We start from the raw sequence: 16554 nt of genomic DNA, 5'->3' as shown, positions 1-16554 counted from the left end.
AGTCAGATATTTGCAGGTAAACCGTATAAACTATTCAGATTCGTGAAACAACATAAGAGATTATATATGGCTATATCTTATAGATCAACATCACCTGAGCTCGACCTCCATCCCAAACTATACGTAACATCTGAGAACTTAACCATCACCCTCCAAAGACAGGCATCGAAGATATCTTGGGCTTTATCAAGGAATCCGGCCAAGCCGTCTCGGGCGTTCTGAGCAAACTCGCCAACCTTGGTGATGGCCCATGATGAAGTCTCATAAATGCGCTCCACTCCATGATGCAAACACTGTGGTCGCTTCACAGGAGAGTTACTGGGGTTATCGCCATTGGGAACATCATTTTCCTCTGTATCCGACGAGTCGGATCCAAGGCGGTACACAGAGTAAGCATCGTCTGGTCCGCCACACTGCTCGCGTGGGTCAAAAATGGAAGTAAACCAACATTTGTCGTCGGTAACTCGCGCAGATTCGTCTGGGACCTTATTGGAACAGAAGCATCTCGATCCATGACGAAGTGCAACAGAATATCCCTTGATAGTGCACTGGCGATTGCAAGAATCTCCGTTGGAGCTTCGGTAGGGCCCTCTGATATTGACGCGTGGAGGATACGAAGAGGTGAAGTCAGGAAGAGTGAAGCAGCCATGGGGTTTGAGCTTAGACAGTCCCGTCTCTGTTGGACGATTCGGGGTCTTAGCAGGTAGCTCAACTTCTTCAGTCTTAAGCTCGTCGTCCACCACGTCAGTGGTAATTCCTGTGTTCACAACACTCCATGTTCTCCTTCCGCCACAAGCTTCACGGGACCAACCAGGACACCAGCTCGCACACTGAGAATCATCAACCCGTGCGCTCTTGGCAGGATATGTATCAGAGCACAGGCACCAACCCCGTTGAACAGCTGCGACAGGCTTATCCTCACGTTGGCAGTAGCGAGCACATTGATCAACGCTGTTCATGCTCTCAAGCTTCTTGTGAGTCAAGGTAGCAGACTGCATACTGTAACAGCCATGTGATGTGACACGGCCTAATCTCGGCTCCTGGAAAGGCTTCTGCATATGGCCTTTGTTGTTCGATTCTTGTTGGATGCGGTACCTCCCACCAGCGTAGCCAGTCCTGTATGCCGAGAAAGTGTCTGCAGTAACACCGTAGCCTCCACAAGAGTACTTTGAATCGCCGGCGCAAGGGATCTGGCATTCACGAAGGTCTGTTGTAGAGCTAGATCGAGGATAGCCTTGGGCACAGTGACATTGCGAGCCTTTGATGAAAGCAACCCCTTTTCCTGCGGCTTTGCACGAGTCTATGCAGGATGAAGGGAGCCTTGATACTGCACCTGCGTCAAGAGGTATGCGATCTGCGTTCATGGGGATATCGTAGAAGCATCGCTCAATCTGTCTTATAGGCTTGGGCTCAATGACAGGTCTCCTCTCAGGGCCGAGGTTGTAAACACTGAACGCGGTATTGTCGCCACCGCAGTTGAAGAGGTTTGTTCCGGGACACTGGATATCACACTGAGAATCTGGAAGTTCGTCTTTCTTATCGGGGTATTCGTTGTTGCAGTAGCAGATCTGATGCCAAGTAATCGCATACATATGACCCTTCCGCTGACAAAAGCGATGACATAGCATAGGACTGTTGCCCGCGAACACTTTGTATACGGGACTTGCGGGTACTCTTCTGTAACAAGCCTGTCCGGGATGCCCATTTGGCTCCGTATGCTTGGGGGATGTTTTCTCAGAACTCGGTAACTCAGTAGCGACAGAAGGGAGAGTCTCGACATCAAGACCAAGGCCGGTGTTATAAACGGCGGTATAAGGATGATGACGAGCTGGGTTGTACTCCGAATCACGCTGACACCTATCATCACCGTCGCTTAAACATGGCATGTAGCACTTATTAGAACCAGCAGCGACATCTCTTGCAGGATACATGGTACCGCAGGAGCATTTGTTTCCGCTGATAAGAGCAAGAGGCCTTCCATCTTGAGCGCAGACCTTAGCGCATTCGCGGCGGGAGTCATCGTCGTGAATCAACACCTTCATGAGCATTGACGAACGTCCTGAGATACTGTAGCATCCCTGCGCCGTGATCTTGCCAACCTTGCCTTTGTTTGTCGCGAGCTCCTTAGATTCGGTTGCATGAATCAATGGTCCCTGTCTGTGGTGCGAAAACAGTCGATTCGTTTCGTCGTTGGCGGTGGAAGGGATGGAGAAAACGGCGTAAAGTTCGTCATCCTCCCCGAAGGCATAGTCGTTTTTCGGCTGCTTGATGCAGTCACCATCCAAGATACCAACACACTGCGCATTGCAGCGGTTATTGTCGACTTGATGGTATCTCGGGGCGGTTTTACCGCAGAGGCAGTTGACGGAACCGAACGCAATCCATTGCTGACCGCGTCGGGTACATGTGTCGAGGCACTTCTGGCGCTGAACCTCGGTCTTCGAAAATCCACCGATCACAAAATTCGTCGGTCTCGACCAATAGCAGCCCTTATGTTTGAGAGCCTTGAGGTCGGAACCCTGGGCAGCTGCCAGAGCCACCCAGAAAAGAAGAGCGGCTTGAAATAAGCTGAACGTCGCCATGGGAAAAGAGTGAATGGCGTCAAAGAACAAGAGGGAACCGTTGGGGCCGGGAATGAGGTGGTGTTTATGTTTCCGTCATCAGCGGCCGGTCTAATTTTACACGAGGGCAATCTAGACTCTCGTTGGTTACCCTTGGGTTAAATATGGAACGATTTAGGCATCATACAAGGATCTGTGCCTCAATGCTGGCTAGGATCATGGAAATCAACCAACGAGTGTTTGGCTTGGGGAGCTAAAGCGACAGGGCTGCGGATCCTAGCTGAAGCGATGTTCTTGGCGTCGGCTACCAAGGCAGCCTGAATGAAGAAATCGCCGACTCATGACACTTCTGTAGGGTAAGACGGTCTTTCTACAAACGTCACGAATAAGTTAAAAGACTCACTATCATCATAGGCATCGTAGACTTGGGCTTAGATTCAAGCTTCCTTTGTATCATAACGCCGTCAGAAAAGTCGTGTTTTTTCCACCCGTTTATGTAAGTTGGGTTTTGAAGAGACCGGGCTCCAGGGTCATCATTCGCTGAACCGTTCCATATGCCGCAGGTTATGAGTTCAAATATGATGTTCAGGTTGACCTTACGGCAGGAAGTTGGACCGCGATTAACTTCCAATTAGTTAATCTGGATTTTCTGTTACTTCAAAATCTTAAAGTTTGTCAAATTTGCCGAATCATCACCATAAACCCGAGTCAAACATCTGGTTATGCAAAGTTGATTTTTTCCCAATTGAGTATGCGTATAATTGGCGGTGCCCAGTCGGGTTTTATTGCAAGCTCCTACTTTTTACACCACATTCGATCAACCGTTCATATTCAACACCAACCTCCAATCCTCAAAATGAATCCCTTTGGCCGCCTACCTTTGGAGATTCGGGAAATGATGATATCGAATTTAGAATCTAAGGAAGTTTTCTGGAACCTTCGTCGAGCATCCCCTGTTTTCTGGCGCCAATCCCAGACCAGCAAATTACTACAAGCTTGGGACACCCTCCAAAAGGAGCTGGACCACCACCTGTTTTCTCAAGTCTTGATGCTTGTGAAATACCCCAAGATTGAGGGACCCATTTTAGAAGATGAGCATCCTTTTCTAATGCCAGATATTTTCTGCCAGGACCCGCTTTTCACGCCACAGCAACATTTGATCTTCGAGATGTACGACAGGTACCAAGGAATGCTCAACTGCTTTGCGTTGGGTCCTGCATTGGTGCCTCTATACAGGGATAAATATCCCGACGTCTGCCTTGGCAGGTTCAGCGATTTCCTTGCCAGATCTTTCGGAGAAACTGGGGAACAACTTCCAACTGTGATGCCCCCGATCGAGGACGGAATCGCATCCCGGATCGTCTATTTTCTCCTTGCCATTGATATGATCGAACAATGTCCATCAGCTTTCGTGACAAGCCCGGGAGAGCCTCCGAAACAACGATCTTTAAAAGAAGAGCGTTCATTTAAACTTGTTGATCACTGGCTATTCATGATTCCAGGAATGATTGAAGGGGATTTTGAAAGATTCTTAGGCCTACCTGAGCGACCTGAAATAGCACAATATGTTGAGGATTTCTTGGAGCAGGAAGATGAGGAGGAGGAGGAGGAGGAGGAGCAGAGAGAAGCAGAGGAAATGGTGTTTATCCAATGCTAGTTTCGTTGCTGAACGCAAGTACCCCCATCGAGTTTCTCTTTGGGATTCCGAGATAGCATCGCTATACTAAAAACTTCAAGGTCATCGAGAGAATGAGTCAATAACTGCCAGTATCTATAATAAGCTGTAGCAATAATCTATGAAAGAAAAATGTTCTCTGAGGTCATCCTTCCCGTATGAAGCAAGATCCAGGGGCAGTCATAGGTGAAATGAGAAAGAGACGATATGGTCCAAATGGGTGATTAGGTGAGGAGAAATGGACGTGATCTATGATGATCTTGACATATCTTGTGGGAAAATCTCGACGCTCTTGATCCAATGCCCTCAAACCGATCTGGAGCAACTAGTGATGCCTTGGAAGTTAGGACTACAGGTTGTTTTCATGTGTGTTGCTTGTGTTATAAATCAGTGACTTAGGCACGCTTTTTTGCAGCTAAGGTATATGGTCGGGAGTCCCAATCAGCTCACAGAACTTGGTTGTAAAGGTACTTCTCCAGGATTCATTTCAAGGAAACACCATACATTTGTGTGCTGAGGGTCTTCTGGCCATCGGCGTCATATAGTTGGCTGATTATTACCAAGGTTCATATGCAAGGTTTGACTTTGATGGTTGAATAGTAATTTATGGTCGGGAAGCCAATAGGAATCCTTTCACAGTAAGTTTCTCTAGGTTTGCTAATGTCTGCCTCATGAAACCAACCAAATAAACTTTGAGAACATAGCCGTGCACGAAGGTGAGATCACAGCCAATCTATAAATAGTTCTCTAGTTATTCAACATTCGCGTCGAAGTTGATTCTTTCACAATATCGCCTTGCTTCTCCTCAGCCCCAGATGGCACCCTCCACCACCATCATGAAGGATATTTCCGCCAAAGACCCCTTTTTTCTCCTCCCTTCCAAAGTCCGCGAAAAGATCATAACAAGCCTTGATTTCTATCTATGTTACGACATGCTTTGTGAAGCTTCAGTAGTTATGAATCACGAGCGGCATACAAACAAGTTGACAGTTTGTTCGGATTATATCCTTGGCAAGTTTGATCACTGGAATTATTCCTGGCATGTTCAAGCCGCTCATTTGTGCTGTCGCCTTTCTGACGGCCACTTATCCGGACAAGATGTGGATGACTATTTCAACGGGGATTATTACAAGGTGAAACTCGCCGATCCCTTGCTTTCGACAAAACCGGAAATAGTTTACGAGGTGGATGCACTTTATGGACGTTTAGGAGACTACTTGAGCCTAGGTCCCGAAATTGTCCGTGCATTTATCGAAAGACATGTGGATCGAGATGTCGCCCACTTCATCGCCAAGGCGTACGGATGGTATGGTGAAAGATATCCAAAGACATATCCCTTGACTGCAAGAGAGCATGACCATGTAACGTCCTTTCTTATTCTTGTTGATGTGATGGACGTTTTGGAGCTTTCTGGTCCTCCCAATCCGAACGTATGTTACAGTCATCAAAGGCATTTCAGCAGAGGAAATCAAAGTGCCTTTGACTTTGCATTGTTCCTGGCTGTGCAGATTCAACAAAAAGCAATGCAAGATGAACAATTAAGGAGAAGGAATGAAGAAGGCCCCCAAAAGTGGCAACAGTCAACGAAAGCAGATATAGCTGGCGGGATGCTTGGTCATGGATCGGATGAGGCAACACAGGAGAGGAGTGAAGAAGAGTGGGTATTTGTTTAATCATAGACTTACTTAGACACCGAGATTCGCCTAATGCATTTGCTCTGCCAGTCACTCAATCAAGATCTGACCCGGTATGTAGCCTCCTTGCCTATCCAGAGCTACGAATATAAAGGCTTGATTATAAGAAAGTGCCTGTCCTGGACCCGCAGAGCATCACTTTGACTCTGGCGAGTAATGGGTGTGACAAGCCATAAGGTTAGACTTCAGGCAGTATAAGCTTGTAATTGGAAAACGGATATTTGCCACGATATATAGTTCTTGGAAGCGAAAATATAAATAAGTTCCCTGTGGGAAAAGTTCCTTGTTCCAAACTCTTCATTTTCAGGCTCGCAAAATCAAAGGCCCAGCATGTTCCAGAGCGAGCTCGTGTCTCAGGGCGTCGGGGACCTTTTCAAACACCTCGCTTCCGAGATAAGAGAAATGATTGTCACCTACCTTGATTGCTACGAAAATTTCGACAGTCTGTGTCTAGCTTCACCTATCATGAGAAAGGAACGGCGGACAAGTACACTACTGTTAACATCAGAATACTTGGAACAAAACTTCGGCGGCACACATGACGGCGCTTTCATCGAGGCTCATATTTACTCGTTACTTTCCAAAGATGGACTGTCCGACGAGAACTTCGCGCTCTGGAAGAAGAGGAAGCTCTCACACCCGCTGTTTTCAAGCCGACAGGACATCGTATTCCGAATGAACGCTCTGTACCACCGCCTGATGGACTGTTTCAACTTTGGTCCCAAATTTGTCCCTTGGTTTATCAAAACATTACCTTACAGTGTATTCGCTCACTACGCTGCGGCGGCGTTCGGGAGAAACGGAGAAAGATTTCCGATGTCACTGCATGATGCAACAGACGCCAAGAAGGGGCAGGTCTTTTTCTTCTTGATTGCGGTAAATATGGTGGGAAACCCATACATATGCGAGCATGAGGCTTTCCGTCGGCAGTACTGTGAGCAAGACATGGGATTAAAGGGACAGGAGATTGTCGTTTGCAAGACCAACTTTCCCATCTCGACTAAGGAAGGGGAAAATGCGCGAAGTTTTATGCAGGACCTTATGTCCGATGCCTACAGAGTGGAGATCTATGGAAGCAGAATTAAGTCTTTACTTGATCGGCGTCGATTGAGGGATGACGGAGTTCTAAGTTGAGTACGATGCACCCCGTTTCTAACTGGCTTCTTCTGATAGTTAACATAATCCAGCAGCCTATCTTGCCAAGCTCAACACGCGATACCGGCATCAGCCTAACCTCAGGGAGCAAAAGCATGGGACTTTAGAAGAGGACGCTAGAATAAATTCAGTAAAGACACCCCTAAACTTAGACTAGATTGTCTAAATCTTTTCATCGTTTAGGATAAAGGTCTCAAGTATTCTTGCCCCCCTGCCTAAGCAGAAACATCCAAATAATCACCCCGTACTCGACACTGCCGAGCCGAATCCAAACACCCCCTATTACAAATCATTTTAGCAACCAATAGTCCGGTCCGTCTTACAAAGGAGGGTGACATGGTTTGAACCAACGCAACATCAATCGTTGGATAATTGGTTGTTGTTGAGCTACCCCGCGTTTCTGACGTTGATGGCACAGCAAAGCAGTTGGTGATAGTTTATCTTATACCGGAATAGGCAATTCGCAATGTGCTCTAATGGAGAGCTGACCAACAATCTGTATCATCTCCTCAAGATGACGGTGGTCACGAGGTTGTGTGCTTGCTGTAACATAAGAAGCCGTTTCCCCTCTTTTGTGATTGTGAGGTCGTTTCTCCTCCATTTCATTTGTATTTCCTACTTTTTCACCATTTCAAAGCCTCAAAATCTTTCAGGATAATAAACTGAACTAAAAACAACTCACCATGGCACCTCAAACCCTTGCGGAGAAAGCCAAGGCCAAGCTCCAGGCTGTTCTAGAGGACCCCAACAGGAACGATTCATCGTGTACGTGCTCGCATCTGGTTGCTTCTCTTTGATCACCCCTGACAAGTTGTTTCAATAGCCTATAAGCAGAGAGTAATGACCACCACGACTCCTGCGACCGGATCGGACTGGACCAACACCTGGGTCCGACGAAATAGTAACGACCGTCGGGCCAGTGTTGGAAGTGAAGGTTCAACTGGATCACCTGTTCGCCGCAGGTCAAGCTTCCAAGAGTGGCTATATCCTTCAGCTCGTTAATGATGTTTATGATACAAGTTTGCGTGGTACGTAATGATGCTGTGGTTTCTTTCATGTCCTCTACTATTTAGGTTTGCAATATGCTTCAGAACTGCGTCCCTTTTTCAGAAGGTTCGTTGGTATTTTATCACTTCCGGTGGGAACCAAATTGCACTTGATATCGGATGGGCTACGCGACAATGTTCTTTCTTTTGTCACGAGACAATTGATCACGACGATGGCTAAAGGTAATGAAATTACTGTATATATAGGAATTATTGGATTATTATATAACCAAAAATCGAGATTGTGTTAATGTACATTATATATCTAAATGCATTTCGCTATTGAACATCTATCGTCATGCCAAATCAGTTTAGGTTGATCGGCAAGTGAAAGGAGCATGAGCAGAACCATCGGAAGTAATGTCGATCTGATAGAATGTTAGTTTGTTGAGCAGAAGATCCATGGTAGAGGTAACTTACGATATCCTTAATGGTGGCATATGTGCCAGCACCAAGTGTAACAATTCCGATGATAAAGGCCAGGATGCTTCCCAGGCTCATCAACATGTTCTTCTTGGAAAACCACTTGCCCTCGCAGAGCAAGACAAACCACATGACACCGGGGATCCAGAAAGAGAAACCGGAGACGAAGAGAGCCGAGGCCAGAGAGAGCAAGTCGGAGAAAATGGGGATAGCCTCAGCGATGACCCAAGCGATGATGGTGAAGATGGTCACAAGGGTGATCCAGCTGACCCAACCCATGGGGGTGTTGACATATCGCAAAATTGAGTCCTTGAACATACGGCCATGAAGATATCGGAGGGCAACGGTAGAATTGATCGAACCGGAGATAAAGATGACGGGTAGCGCGACTCCAAAAGCGATCTTGGAAATAAGTGGTCCGGCGGAGAGCAGCGCAGGCGATTGCACCGAGGGTCCGATAAAAGCGTAGCAAAGGGCTCCAGTCAGAGTGTAGATCGCAATTTGGATGAAGCACGAGGCGTAGATGGACTTCATGTAATCGGTCGGAGTGTGCATCTCGTCCATGAAGGAAAATTGACCGATTGCGAAACTGAAGGCGAAGATGATGTTGCTGACAGCGACGAATGCCTCAGCGAAGTTCAGGTCCTCCTTGGGCCAAGCAGACCACTCAACGCCAGAGAGTCCACCGGCTGAATCGCTAGCCTGAATACCGGTAGCAATGACGGTAATGCCAATGGCAGCAAGGATAGATACGAAATCGATGTATCCAAGAATGGCGACTTCAGTGAAAGACGGAGGGATGGCGAGGATGAGAAGAATGATAGCCGAAACAGCAGAGAAGACGATGGAGCAGACGTGTCCGCCGTTGATGTCGATGAGCGCAATGCTACCGGTCAAGGCATGCGAACCAACAACCATAACAAGCTCGAGAACAAGGGCAGCACCGAAAATCTCGTAGCCAAAGCGGCCGAGAAGAAGGCGTCCGGCATCAGCATAGTGCGCCACGTGGGGGAATTTCAGCTTGACCTGGCCGACGATGTAGCTGGTAAAGATGGAGACAAGACCGAGAGTGATGGTGAGGAAGACACCGGGGAACATGCCCAGCGTGTGATAAGCAGAAGGAAGACTGAGCGCGCCTAGGGCAATAGCCTCGACGATTGTGACGACGGCGAGTCGCTTCCATCCCAAGCGATGGAAGTGAGCATTTCCTTGAGTAGCGAGCTGCTTCTGCTGGGAGACTTGGATGTCATCCGCTGTCTCAGGATCATCCATCATGTTGGCGGGTTTGGCAGACTTGGCCTTGGGCGAGGTGGTAGCCATTGTGTCGTGAGTGAGTAGAGGAGTATGTTCGGTGGGAGGATGGGTAGAAGAGTGGCTACTCATATGACCAAGGAACGGTCTATGGGGATGACTGCCGCCTATAAGGTTAAGCTTTAGGCTGCGAGCACCAAGGTAGAAGAGTCGAGAAATGTACGGAATAGGTAACCGACGAACGATGGGGAAGGATGACAAGAGATCAAACAGGGTCTTCGGGGGACGTGAGACAGGATAAAAGTATTTAAGAAGAACGAAAACAACCGGCTAGAAGAGCTTTGAGACGGGAAAAACGGCGCAAGGCGAGCCATGGCGCATGTTCGGTGTATCCGGGGTATCCACCTCCGAAAGATCGGACCCGGCACCATGTCGCGGTTAACGTGACGATTAGATAACAGCGCCTTTCTCCAGGTTTTTATTCCATTTAAACTCGTAATTCATTCATGTCATGCCGACTCCGGAGTTAACGGTCCCTTGTACCATCTGATCTCAGAAACTCCATCGTTCCTGGTGAGAATTCCAGCTTCTGAGAGAAAAGGCCCGAAGGCAGTTTGCGAGCCGCGCTCGGAGTGGCGTACGAAAAACCCGTAAAAAGCTTCCAAAAGGAAGACGCTTGACCCGAAGTCGTAAGGTGGTGGAAAGAATCTGCCGGTTGTGGGTCTGTATGACATGAGACCCCTGATGTTATTTTTACGTGCATGAAACGTGTCATTGGTGAGAAATCCCGTGAGGCTCCGTCACCGAAAAGGCGCGTGTGGATATCATCACGTTATGATATCCTAACAATAACTCTCTACGCGTCGAGATCAAATCTCGACCGACCCGGACAACGAGATTACTCCGGGGCCCCAAACTCTCTTTCTGATGAGCAAAAAACATGTTCTCTACATTCAGAGATAACGCGAGAGGTGTTGTCTGTCTTGTTCGAGCTAACTGCCGTCTTGGCTTGCAGCAATCTCCACCGAAAAAATCCGGGGTGAAAAGCTCTTTTATACATCGAGTCAGCCTCATAAAATTCTGCATCAAATTTTACTCCACGACACCCTCATCTCCGCCATCAATCGCTTATCTGTGGGGTTACTCACCTCGTTGACTAATATGAATAATGAGTTTGCGTGAATTGTTCTGGGGTCTTGACTTGTACCCCAGAAACCGCCGTTGGCCTCAAACAACACGTTACGGTTCGACGGCGAGTTTACCCGCACTGCACCCCAGAGATCAGGTATTTCTCGGGATGGGGGAGATGAGTTTAAGCTTGTTTGAACGGGCCGTACTGGAGGGTAGCTGGATGGGTAGTAGGGTAAGGTAACTTAAGAGGAGATACGTGTTTTGACGGTTTTTATCCTGCCAAGGGTTGTGCCATACCCTAGAGGATGCTTCGTTGTCGTTTTTGCCAGAGTAATAGGGATGGTATGGAGGCTCGTGGACTGTATTCCGGGTGATCTCTTGCCACGTAGTCATTTCTAGATTCTAGATGTTGCATTACATACTCCATACCTTTAGGTTTGGCCTCCTCGCTCGTCTCGCATTCAGCAGCTGTCATAAACTTGGCTCCACCCGGTAGTTAAACTTGTCCGTACGGATTATAGGCGTGATCAATTTTATCTCTGTTTATTTGACTGCTTACTACAGCTTTCTCCCTCTATCTAAAGGGCTGCCCGAAATACCATTATTCTGAGCCCCGATGTGAAGCCCCCAGCGCCAAAATGCACTTATGAGTTGCTAAACTTTATAGGCTACCTAGACAATAAATTCAGGCATTTCATATTCTGAGCCTGACGTGGCCAGTCAAACTATACAACAAGATAAGAAAAAAGCCAGATAGAGTGCAAGCCTCAGAATTTTAAACTTCCCTGGGCATGTGTTCCAGCCACTATGCGCATATTGCCTTCCAAAGCCTGAAGTTAAATGGGATTTTTGTTGTGTTGGCTTGATATGTCTCGTTGAGATGTTATAAGCTTTAACTATCATTCTATCAATGAATCATTATGTGATCCAGCCAAGCCGCCACAGCTCCATGTCCAACCTTACTCTTGGTCACAAGACTGGAGCAATCTGGCTTTGGCCAACACGAAAACCAGATTGCTTCTCTAATTCTCAAGCTGCATCGTCTTCGCCCCCAACTCCTCCATATCCTCCTTGCTATAAACGTGCGGTACTTAGTCCCCTTACTACTTTGCCTCAATAGGCATCAAGCTGCACATATAATCCTTGCTACTTTACGCAAGCTCCAGTGAAAAGTATCCAGTTGGAGATATGTTTATGGTGGCTTTGCTTGTCCCTGAACGTAAAACTTTAATAAGAGAGTTTGGACCACAAAGTCACATATTCATTACAAGTATAAATATTTAAGTAGCACCCTTACTTTACTACTCTACACTACTCACCCCTGGCAACACAGTCCCAATCACTCACTCTTGTGCTCAAGCGAATCCCTATAACAAATTTAAAATGAGGCCGGCAGGACCAGACGAAGTCAGCGATTTGCTGAAGTGGCGGCCACTCATGATTCTCAACAAGACACTCTTAGGACCTGCCTATGTTGAAAATGTCGTGTCTTGCTCACCAGCACTTATCGCCTCCCAAGGAGGCAAAAGACTGCCACTTGAGGTCTGGGACATGATTATCGACTTCTCGAGCCGCTGTCAGGAGAATCACCGGTTTTCTCTGGTGCGGCCTAAGTTGCTACAGAACGGCGCGCGAGGCGACGAACTTGTCTGCGAGAGGTATCAACGCTGGTCTCCCTTCGGTATCATCCAAAAACACGAGCATATCGAAATGTATCGGTTCTTCTTGGCGCATTCTGACAGATTGTGTCATCCCACCATGGATTCAGTTTGCCCCAACCCCTTCTCCTGGCCACTATCCCCCAAGTGGTTGCCCTCCGTCTTACCCAGGGCTTTACTCGCATCAAAAACCAAGGTTCTCCATGTGGACCTTACGGTTCCAGATATCATTAGGCATCTCGAGGACGGTTATTGTAACTGCTGCTCTGGAAAACACGTGGTCGGGTCCGATTTTGGAGCTGTAGCCCAACATTCCTGGTTTCAGCCGTTGCTTGATGTACCTATGGCACTGCTCTTAACAGCATTTGTGATTTGCCCCCTATGTGTCGGGCCGGAGTATGGGCGGAAGTGCATTGAAGTACAGGAATCTATGCCTTTGTCTCGGGATGAGGATAGGTCATGGCTGCTTGATCGACTGGAAAGCTTGGGCTTTAAAAGGCCACGTTGGGAAGATGTCCCAAATTCGATCGAATCCTATTCCGGGAGGAGAGTTAGGGTCACTGCCTTGGACAATCTGAATATCGCTATATGATTTTTATATGGGCAAAGGTAGCCAGCCAGTTTAGGGTTAAAATTGAACAGACCAAGCTCTATGAAGCCTGTGAACGACATCAATATATACGACAACCTTCCGCATTCTTATTCTGCAAAGAGATAATACTATGAAATTAAAATGGACTGGTTTATGATTTTATCAGGATGGAATAAACAATATATTTACTTAATTGAGGCAAGATTTGGCCTGAGTTAATGGTATCCTTAGGTAAAGTGCTAGGTTTGTGTACCATCAATAGCCCCCCAAAGAGAGGTCAAGGCAACGTTGCGGTTGCTTGAAACAAGCCATGATTATTGAGTGACTGTTAATCTTGTTCTAAATGATCCGGAATGTTTTATGCCGAGCTCCGTAATACATAAGACACCGGCCGAATTTGGCGGTTCACAATTCGTGGTACAGCCACGGGCCGATGACGAAGCCGGAGATGGATATCACGCAACCGCATGCACCCTTATCAATGTTCGGCGATCTAACTTGATCGAAACAACCACCATTACCGATCGAGGGGTTGATTTGCATAGTCTATCTTGGTCCCTGTCATCATTGCTGGGGTTGAGTGGTGTCATTCTTTTATTCCGAATACTTTATCTTGACGCTTTGCCGCTCTTCAACATCATTTATCATCTCCTCTTCAGCTGCATTTGAGTCGCACAAAATTCGGCAAATCTTTTGACTTGCCCGGCAGTTGAAACACTCACCACAATGTCGGAATCAGTGGAAAAGCACACGCCTGATGCCGCAAATGCTGAGGCGCTCAATGAGGCTCCGATTAAGCGTGAGTTCACCTTCTCTAGCTTGATGCTTATGCTAATGTTTACCAGCGAAATGGAACCGCTCGCCAATTTACAATGCAACCATCCTCGGCCTCTGCAGTTTCGCAGCCCCCGGTCTCTGGGGCGCAATGAACTCCCTCGGTGCAGGCGGCGCTCAGAAACCCTACCTCGTCAACACCGGCAACGCCCTCACCTTCTGCCTCATGATCATCTCATGCTGGTTCACCAGCGGCATCGTTAAATATGTTGGGATAAAAGGCGCTCTCGTCATCGGAACCATCGGCTTCGCTCCCTACAGCGCAGGTCTCTACCTGAACAACCGTTACGGCGTTGAGTGGCTTGTCATCTTTGGCGCTGCGTGCTGTGGTGTTTCGGCGGGTATCTTCTGGGCGGCCGAGGCAGCGATCGCGATTGGATATCCAGAACCCCGAAATCGAGGACGGTTGGTGGCATATTGGCTTTCATTCACAAGATTGGGACAGATTTTGGGTGGCGCGATTAACCTTGGTCTCAACGCTGATCGGAGCGAAGCAGGAAAGGTCTCGTACAAGGTCTATCTCATCTTCATCGCCCTTCAAGCACTGGGACCGTTTGTTGCGTTGCTTCTCAATAAACCCTCCCAAGTCCAGCGCGCAGACGGGAAGAAGGTTGACTTGAGCATCCTCGACCATCCATGGAAAGAATTCAAGGCCACCACCCGAACATTCCTCAAAAAGGAATTTCTGCTCCTCATCTTCTGGATCGGCCAAGGAGTCTACTCTGAATCGGTCTTCTTCACCTACATCGCTCTCTGGTTTAGCGTACGAGCTCGAGCTCTTGGTTCGTTCGTGTCTGGCATCGTCGCAGTTATTGCAGGAAACCTTCTGGGTGTCTGGCTTGATCAGAACCAAATCGCTCTCAAGAAGCGCGCCCGATATGCTTACGCTGTCATCATGACTCTCCAAGGAGGATGGTGGATCTGGCTCACCATCAACGTCACCAAGTTCAAGCGCGATGGGCCCATCTACGACTGGAGTGATCCTGGTTTTGGTGCTGCATTCGGTGTTTTCGTCTTCCTTGTCACTGGGTTCCAGCTCAACTACAACTTTGCCTTCTTCATCATCGGTCAGATCTCGAACAATTCGCAAGAGACGGTGCGGTTGTCTGCGTTGTTGAGAGGTACGGAGTCGGCATGGCAGGCGCTCAGCTACGGTCTTAATGCTCTTCCGATCATGGCAACTGTGGGAAGCACGTATATGAACTTTGGTATTTGGGCGGTTGCGATTTTTCCTGCTTGGTTGGTGATCCGGCAGCTGGGTACAGTGGACGGACAAGCAAACAGTGACACCGACGAGACGGTTGTAGTGGAAAAGGCGTAGTTTAGACGAGATTCTCCATGGCGAATTTGGGTCTCTGGCACTCTTAGACTTTCGGCATAACTACCAATTGAGACACCTGGATGAAATCTTATATTTATCCTTGACTGCAAGTCACCCGAGGTCGTTCAGCCGTTCTTCCAGTGTGTTATGCTCGGCAGGAGGTAGTCTGGCGATGGGACTGGCTCCGAGTACTGAACTAGAGTTGGGGCTACCAGTGGTTAGTCTTGAATTACTTAGAGGACTGGGAAGGTTACTTACATACCGCTTTGGCATGGGAAGCCATGAATTTGGCCGTTTCGTCCAACAAATCCACTTCAGCCTGCGAACTGATTTCAATTCCGACACGACCTGTTGAGCTCACAGTCGCTTGGCATTAGGCTGCCTGGAGATCCCCCGTTGCGCCACTGTGGCCTTCATTTATCTGTACCGAGATTAGCTACCGAACAGAAAACTGTTTCGGTCCAAGAATCTTACTCATTTCTGTTGCTAAGAAGCTACTGGAAGAAGGTTAGCAATAAGTTCATGACCATTGGGCATAGTGTCTGACTCACGTGCGGGATTTTGATGGACTACAAAGGTAGATTCAGTCCTAATTCGGGTTGTCAAATGCGGTAGTGGTATTAGTAATAGTGCTTGCCTCGCGCGTCAGACGTGATCATCATCAGATAGGCCTGTAAAGCTTACCTTGGGCAATTGTGTTAGGTAGCTGGTATACTGCCCGGACCGACTTTGATTAGAGAGTTATTTTGAGTTGATAGACCCCATAGCTGATGGCTCACATCACGCGCCTCACACATGCTTGCCTCGCTTGAAACATGTCAGCATGGATTCAAGAGAAGGGCATCAGGCCAATTCGTACTTGATGTAGAAGATTTACTACAAGGATGTCAGTCTTCGTCATTCTAAAGCCAGTCATGCAGTTACTCACTTCGGAGGTGGGCGCGACACCCTCGGCCGCGGCACCGCCCTTCTTTGATGTTAGTATAATACACCTGCTTGGCAGGAACATACTTACAGCGGCAGCGCTCTTCAAGTCGACCACGATCAGCAAGTATACTGGTAATCTGTTACTTACGAGGTTCTCCTGAAGGAAATCCTGATTATTGTCAACATGTGCTGTTGCTTATACCAGGGTCCCAACTTACCTCGGAGGAGGCACTGAAAGCCTCCTCGGCACCCTGTTGCTGGAGTTCGAAAGCTTGTGCGCGGTTCA

General features: G+C 47.8%; 8 protein-coding genes across 8 annotated transcripts; 6 read left to right on the top strand and 2 right to left on the bottom strand.

The window, feature by feature from the left end:
- Positions 1-77: 77 nt before the first annotated feature.
- Positions 78-2582, bottom strand: FPRO_14362 (uncharacterized protein; the record flags this gene model as incomplete). The annotated part of the gene is made up of 1 exon (XM_031219378.1): positions 78-2582. One exon carries the CDS (start codon positions 2580-2582, stop codon positions 78-80), a length of 2505 nt encoding a protein of 834 aa, XP_031085143.1.
- Positions 2583-3417: 835 nt separating this feature from the next.
- On the top strand, positions 3418-4218 carry FPRO_14361 (uncharacterized protein; the record flags this gene model as incomplete). The annotated part of the gene is made up of 1 exon (XM_031219377.1): positions 3418-4218. One exon carries the CDS (start codon positions 3418-3420, stop codon positions 4216-4218), a length of 801 nt encoding a protein of 266 aa, XP_031085142.1.
- An 854-nt stretch (positions 4219-5072) lies between these two features.
- Positions 5073-5909, top strand: FPRO_14360 (uncharacterized protein; the record flags this gene model as incomplete). Its single annotated transcript, XM_031219376.1, has 1 exon — positions 5073-5909. The coding sequence occupies one exon, from the start codon at positions 5073-5075 to the stop codon at positions 5907-5909; it is 837 nt and encodes a 278-aa protein (XP_031085141.1).
- Positions 5910-6260: 351 nt separating this feature from the next.
- On the top strand, positions 6261-7064 carry FPRO_14359 (uncharacterized protein; the record flags this gene model as incomplete). The annotated part of the gene is made up of 1 exon (XM_031219375.1): positions 6261-7064. The coding sequence occupies one exon, from the start codon at positions 6261-6263 to the stop codon at positions 7062-7064; it is 804 nt and encodes a 267-aa protein (XP_031085140.1).
- A 704-nt stretch (positions 7065-7768) lies between these two features.
- On the top strand, positions 7769-8087 carry FPRO_14358 (uncharacterized protein; the record flags this gene model as incomplete). Its single annotated transcript, XM_031219374.1, has 2 exons — positions 7769-7850; positions 7909-8087. The coding sequence occupies 2 exons, from the start codon at positions 7769-7771 to the stop codon at positions 8085-8087; spliced, it is 261 nt and encodes an 86-aa protein (XP_031085139.1).
- Positions 8088-8442: 355 nt separating this feature from the next.
- FPRO_14357 (putative neutral amino acid permease) lies at positions 8443-9874 on the bottom strand (the record flags this gene model as incomplete). Its single annotated transcript, XM_031219373.1, has 2 exons — positions 8443-8499; positions 8552-9874. 2 exons carry the CDS (start codon positions 9872-9874, stop codon positions 8443-8445), a joined length of 1380 nt encoding a protein of 459 aa, XP_031085138.1.
- A 2445-nt stretch (positions 9875-12319) lies between these two features.
- FPRO_14356 (uncharacterized protein) lies at positions 12320-13186 on the top strand (the record flags this gene model as incomplete). Its single annotated transcript, XM_031219372.1, has 1 exon — positions 12320-13186. One exon carries the CDS (start codon positions 12320-12322, stop codon positions 13184-13186), a length of 867 nt encoding a protein of 288 aa, XP_031085137.1.
- Positions 13187-13912: 726 nt separating this feature from the next.
- Positions 13913-15341, top strand: FPRO_14355 (putative DUF895 domain membrane protein; the record flags this gene model as incomplete). Its single annotated transcript, XM_031219371.1, has 2 exons — positions 13913-13985; positions 14032-15341. 2 exons carry the CDS (start codon positions 13913-13915, stop codon positions 15339-15341), a joined length of 1383 nt encoding a protein of 460 aa, XP_031085136.1.
- Positions 15342-16554: the final 1213 nt, after the last annotated feature.

The sequence above is a fragment of the Fusarium proliferatum genome (genome assembly GCF_900067095.1).
Source record: "Fusarium proliferatum ET1 genome assembly, contig: FPRO_scaffold008, whole genome shotgun sequence".
NCBI classification, from domain to species: Eukaryota; Fungi; Ascomycota; class Sordariomycetes; order Hypocreales; family Nectriaceae; genus Fusarium; species Fusarium proliferatum.
The sequence above is the reverse complement of the archived record's forward strand: the minus strand, read 5'-3'. Positions and strand labels throughout refer to the sequence as shown.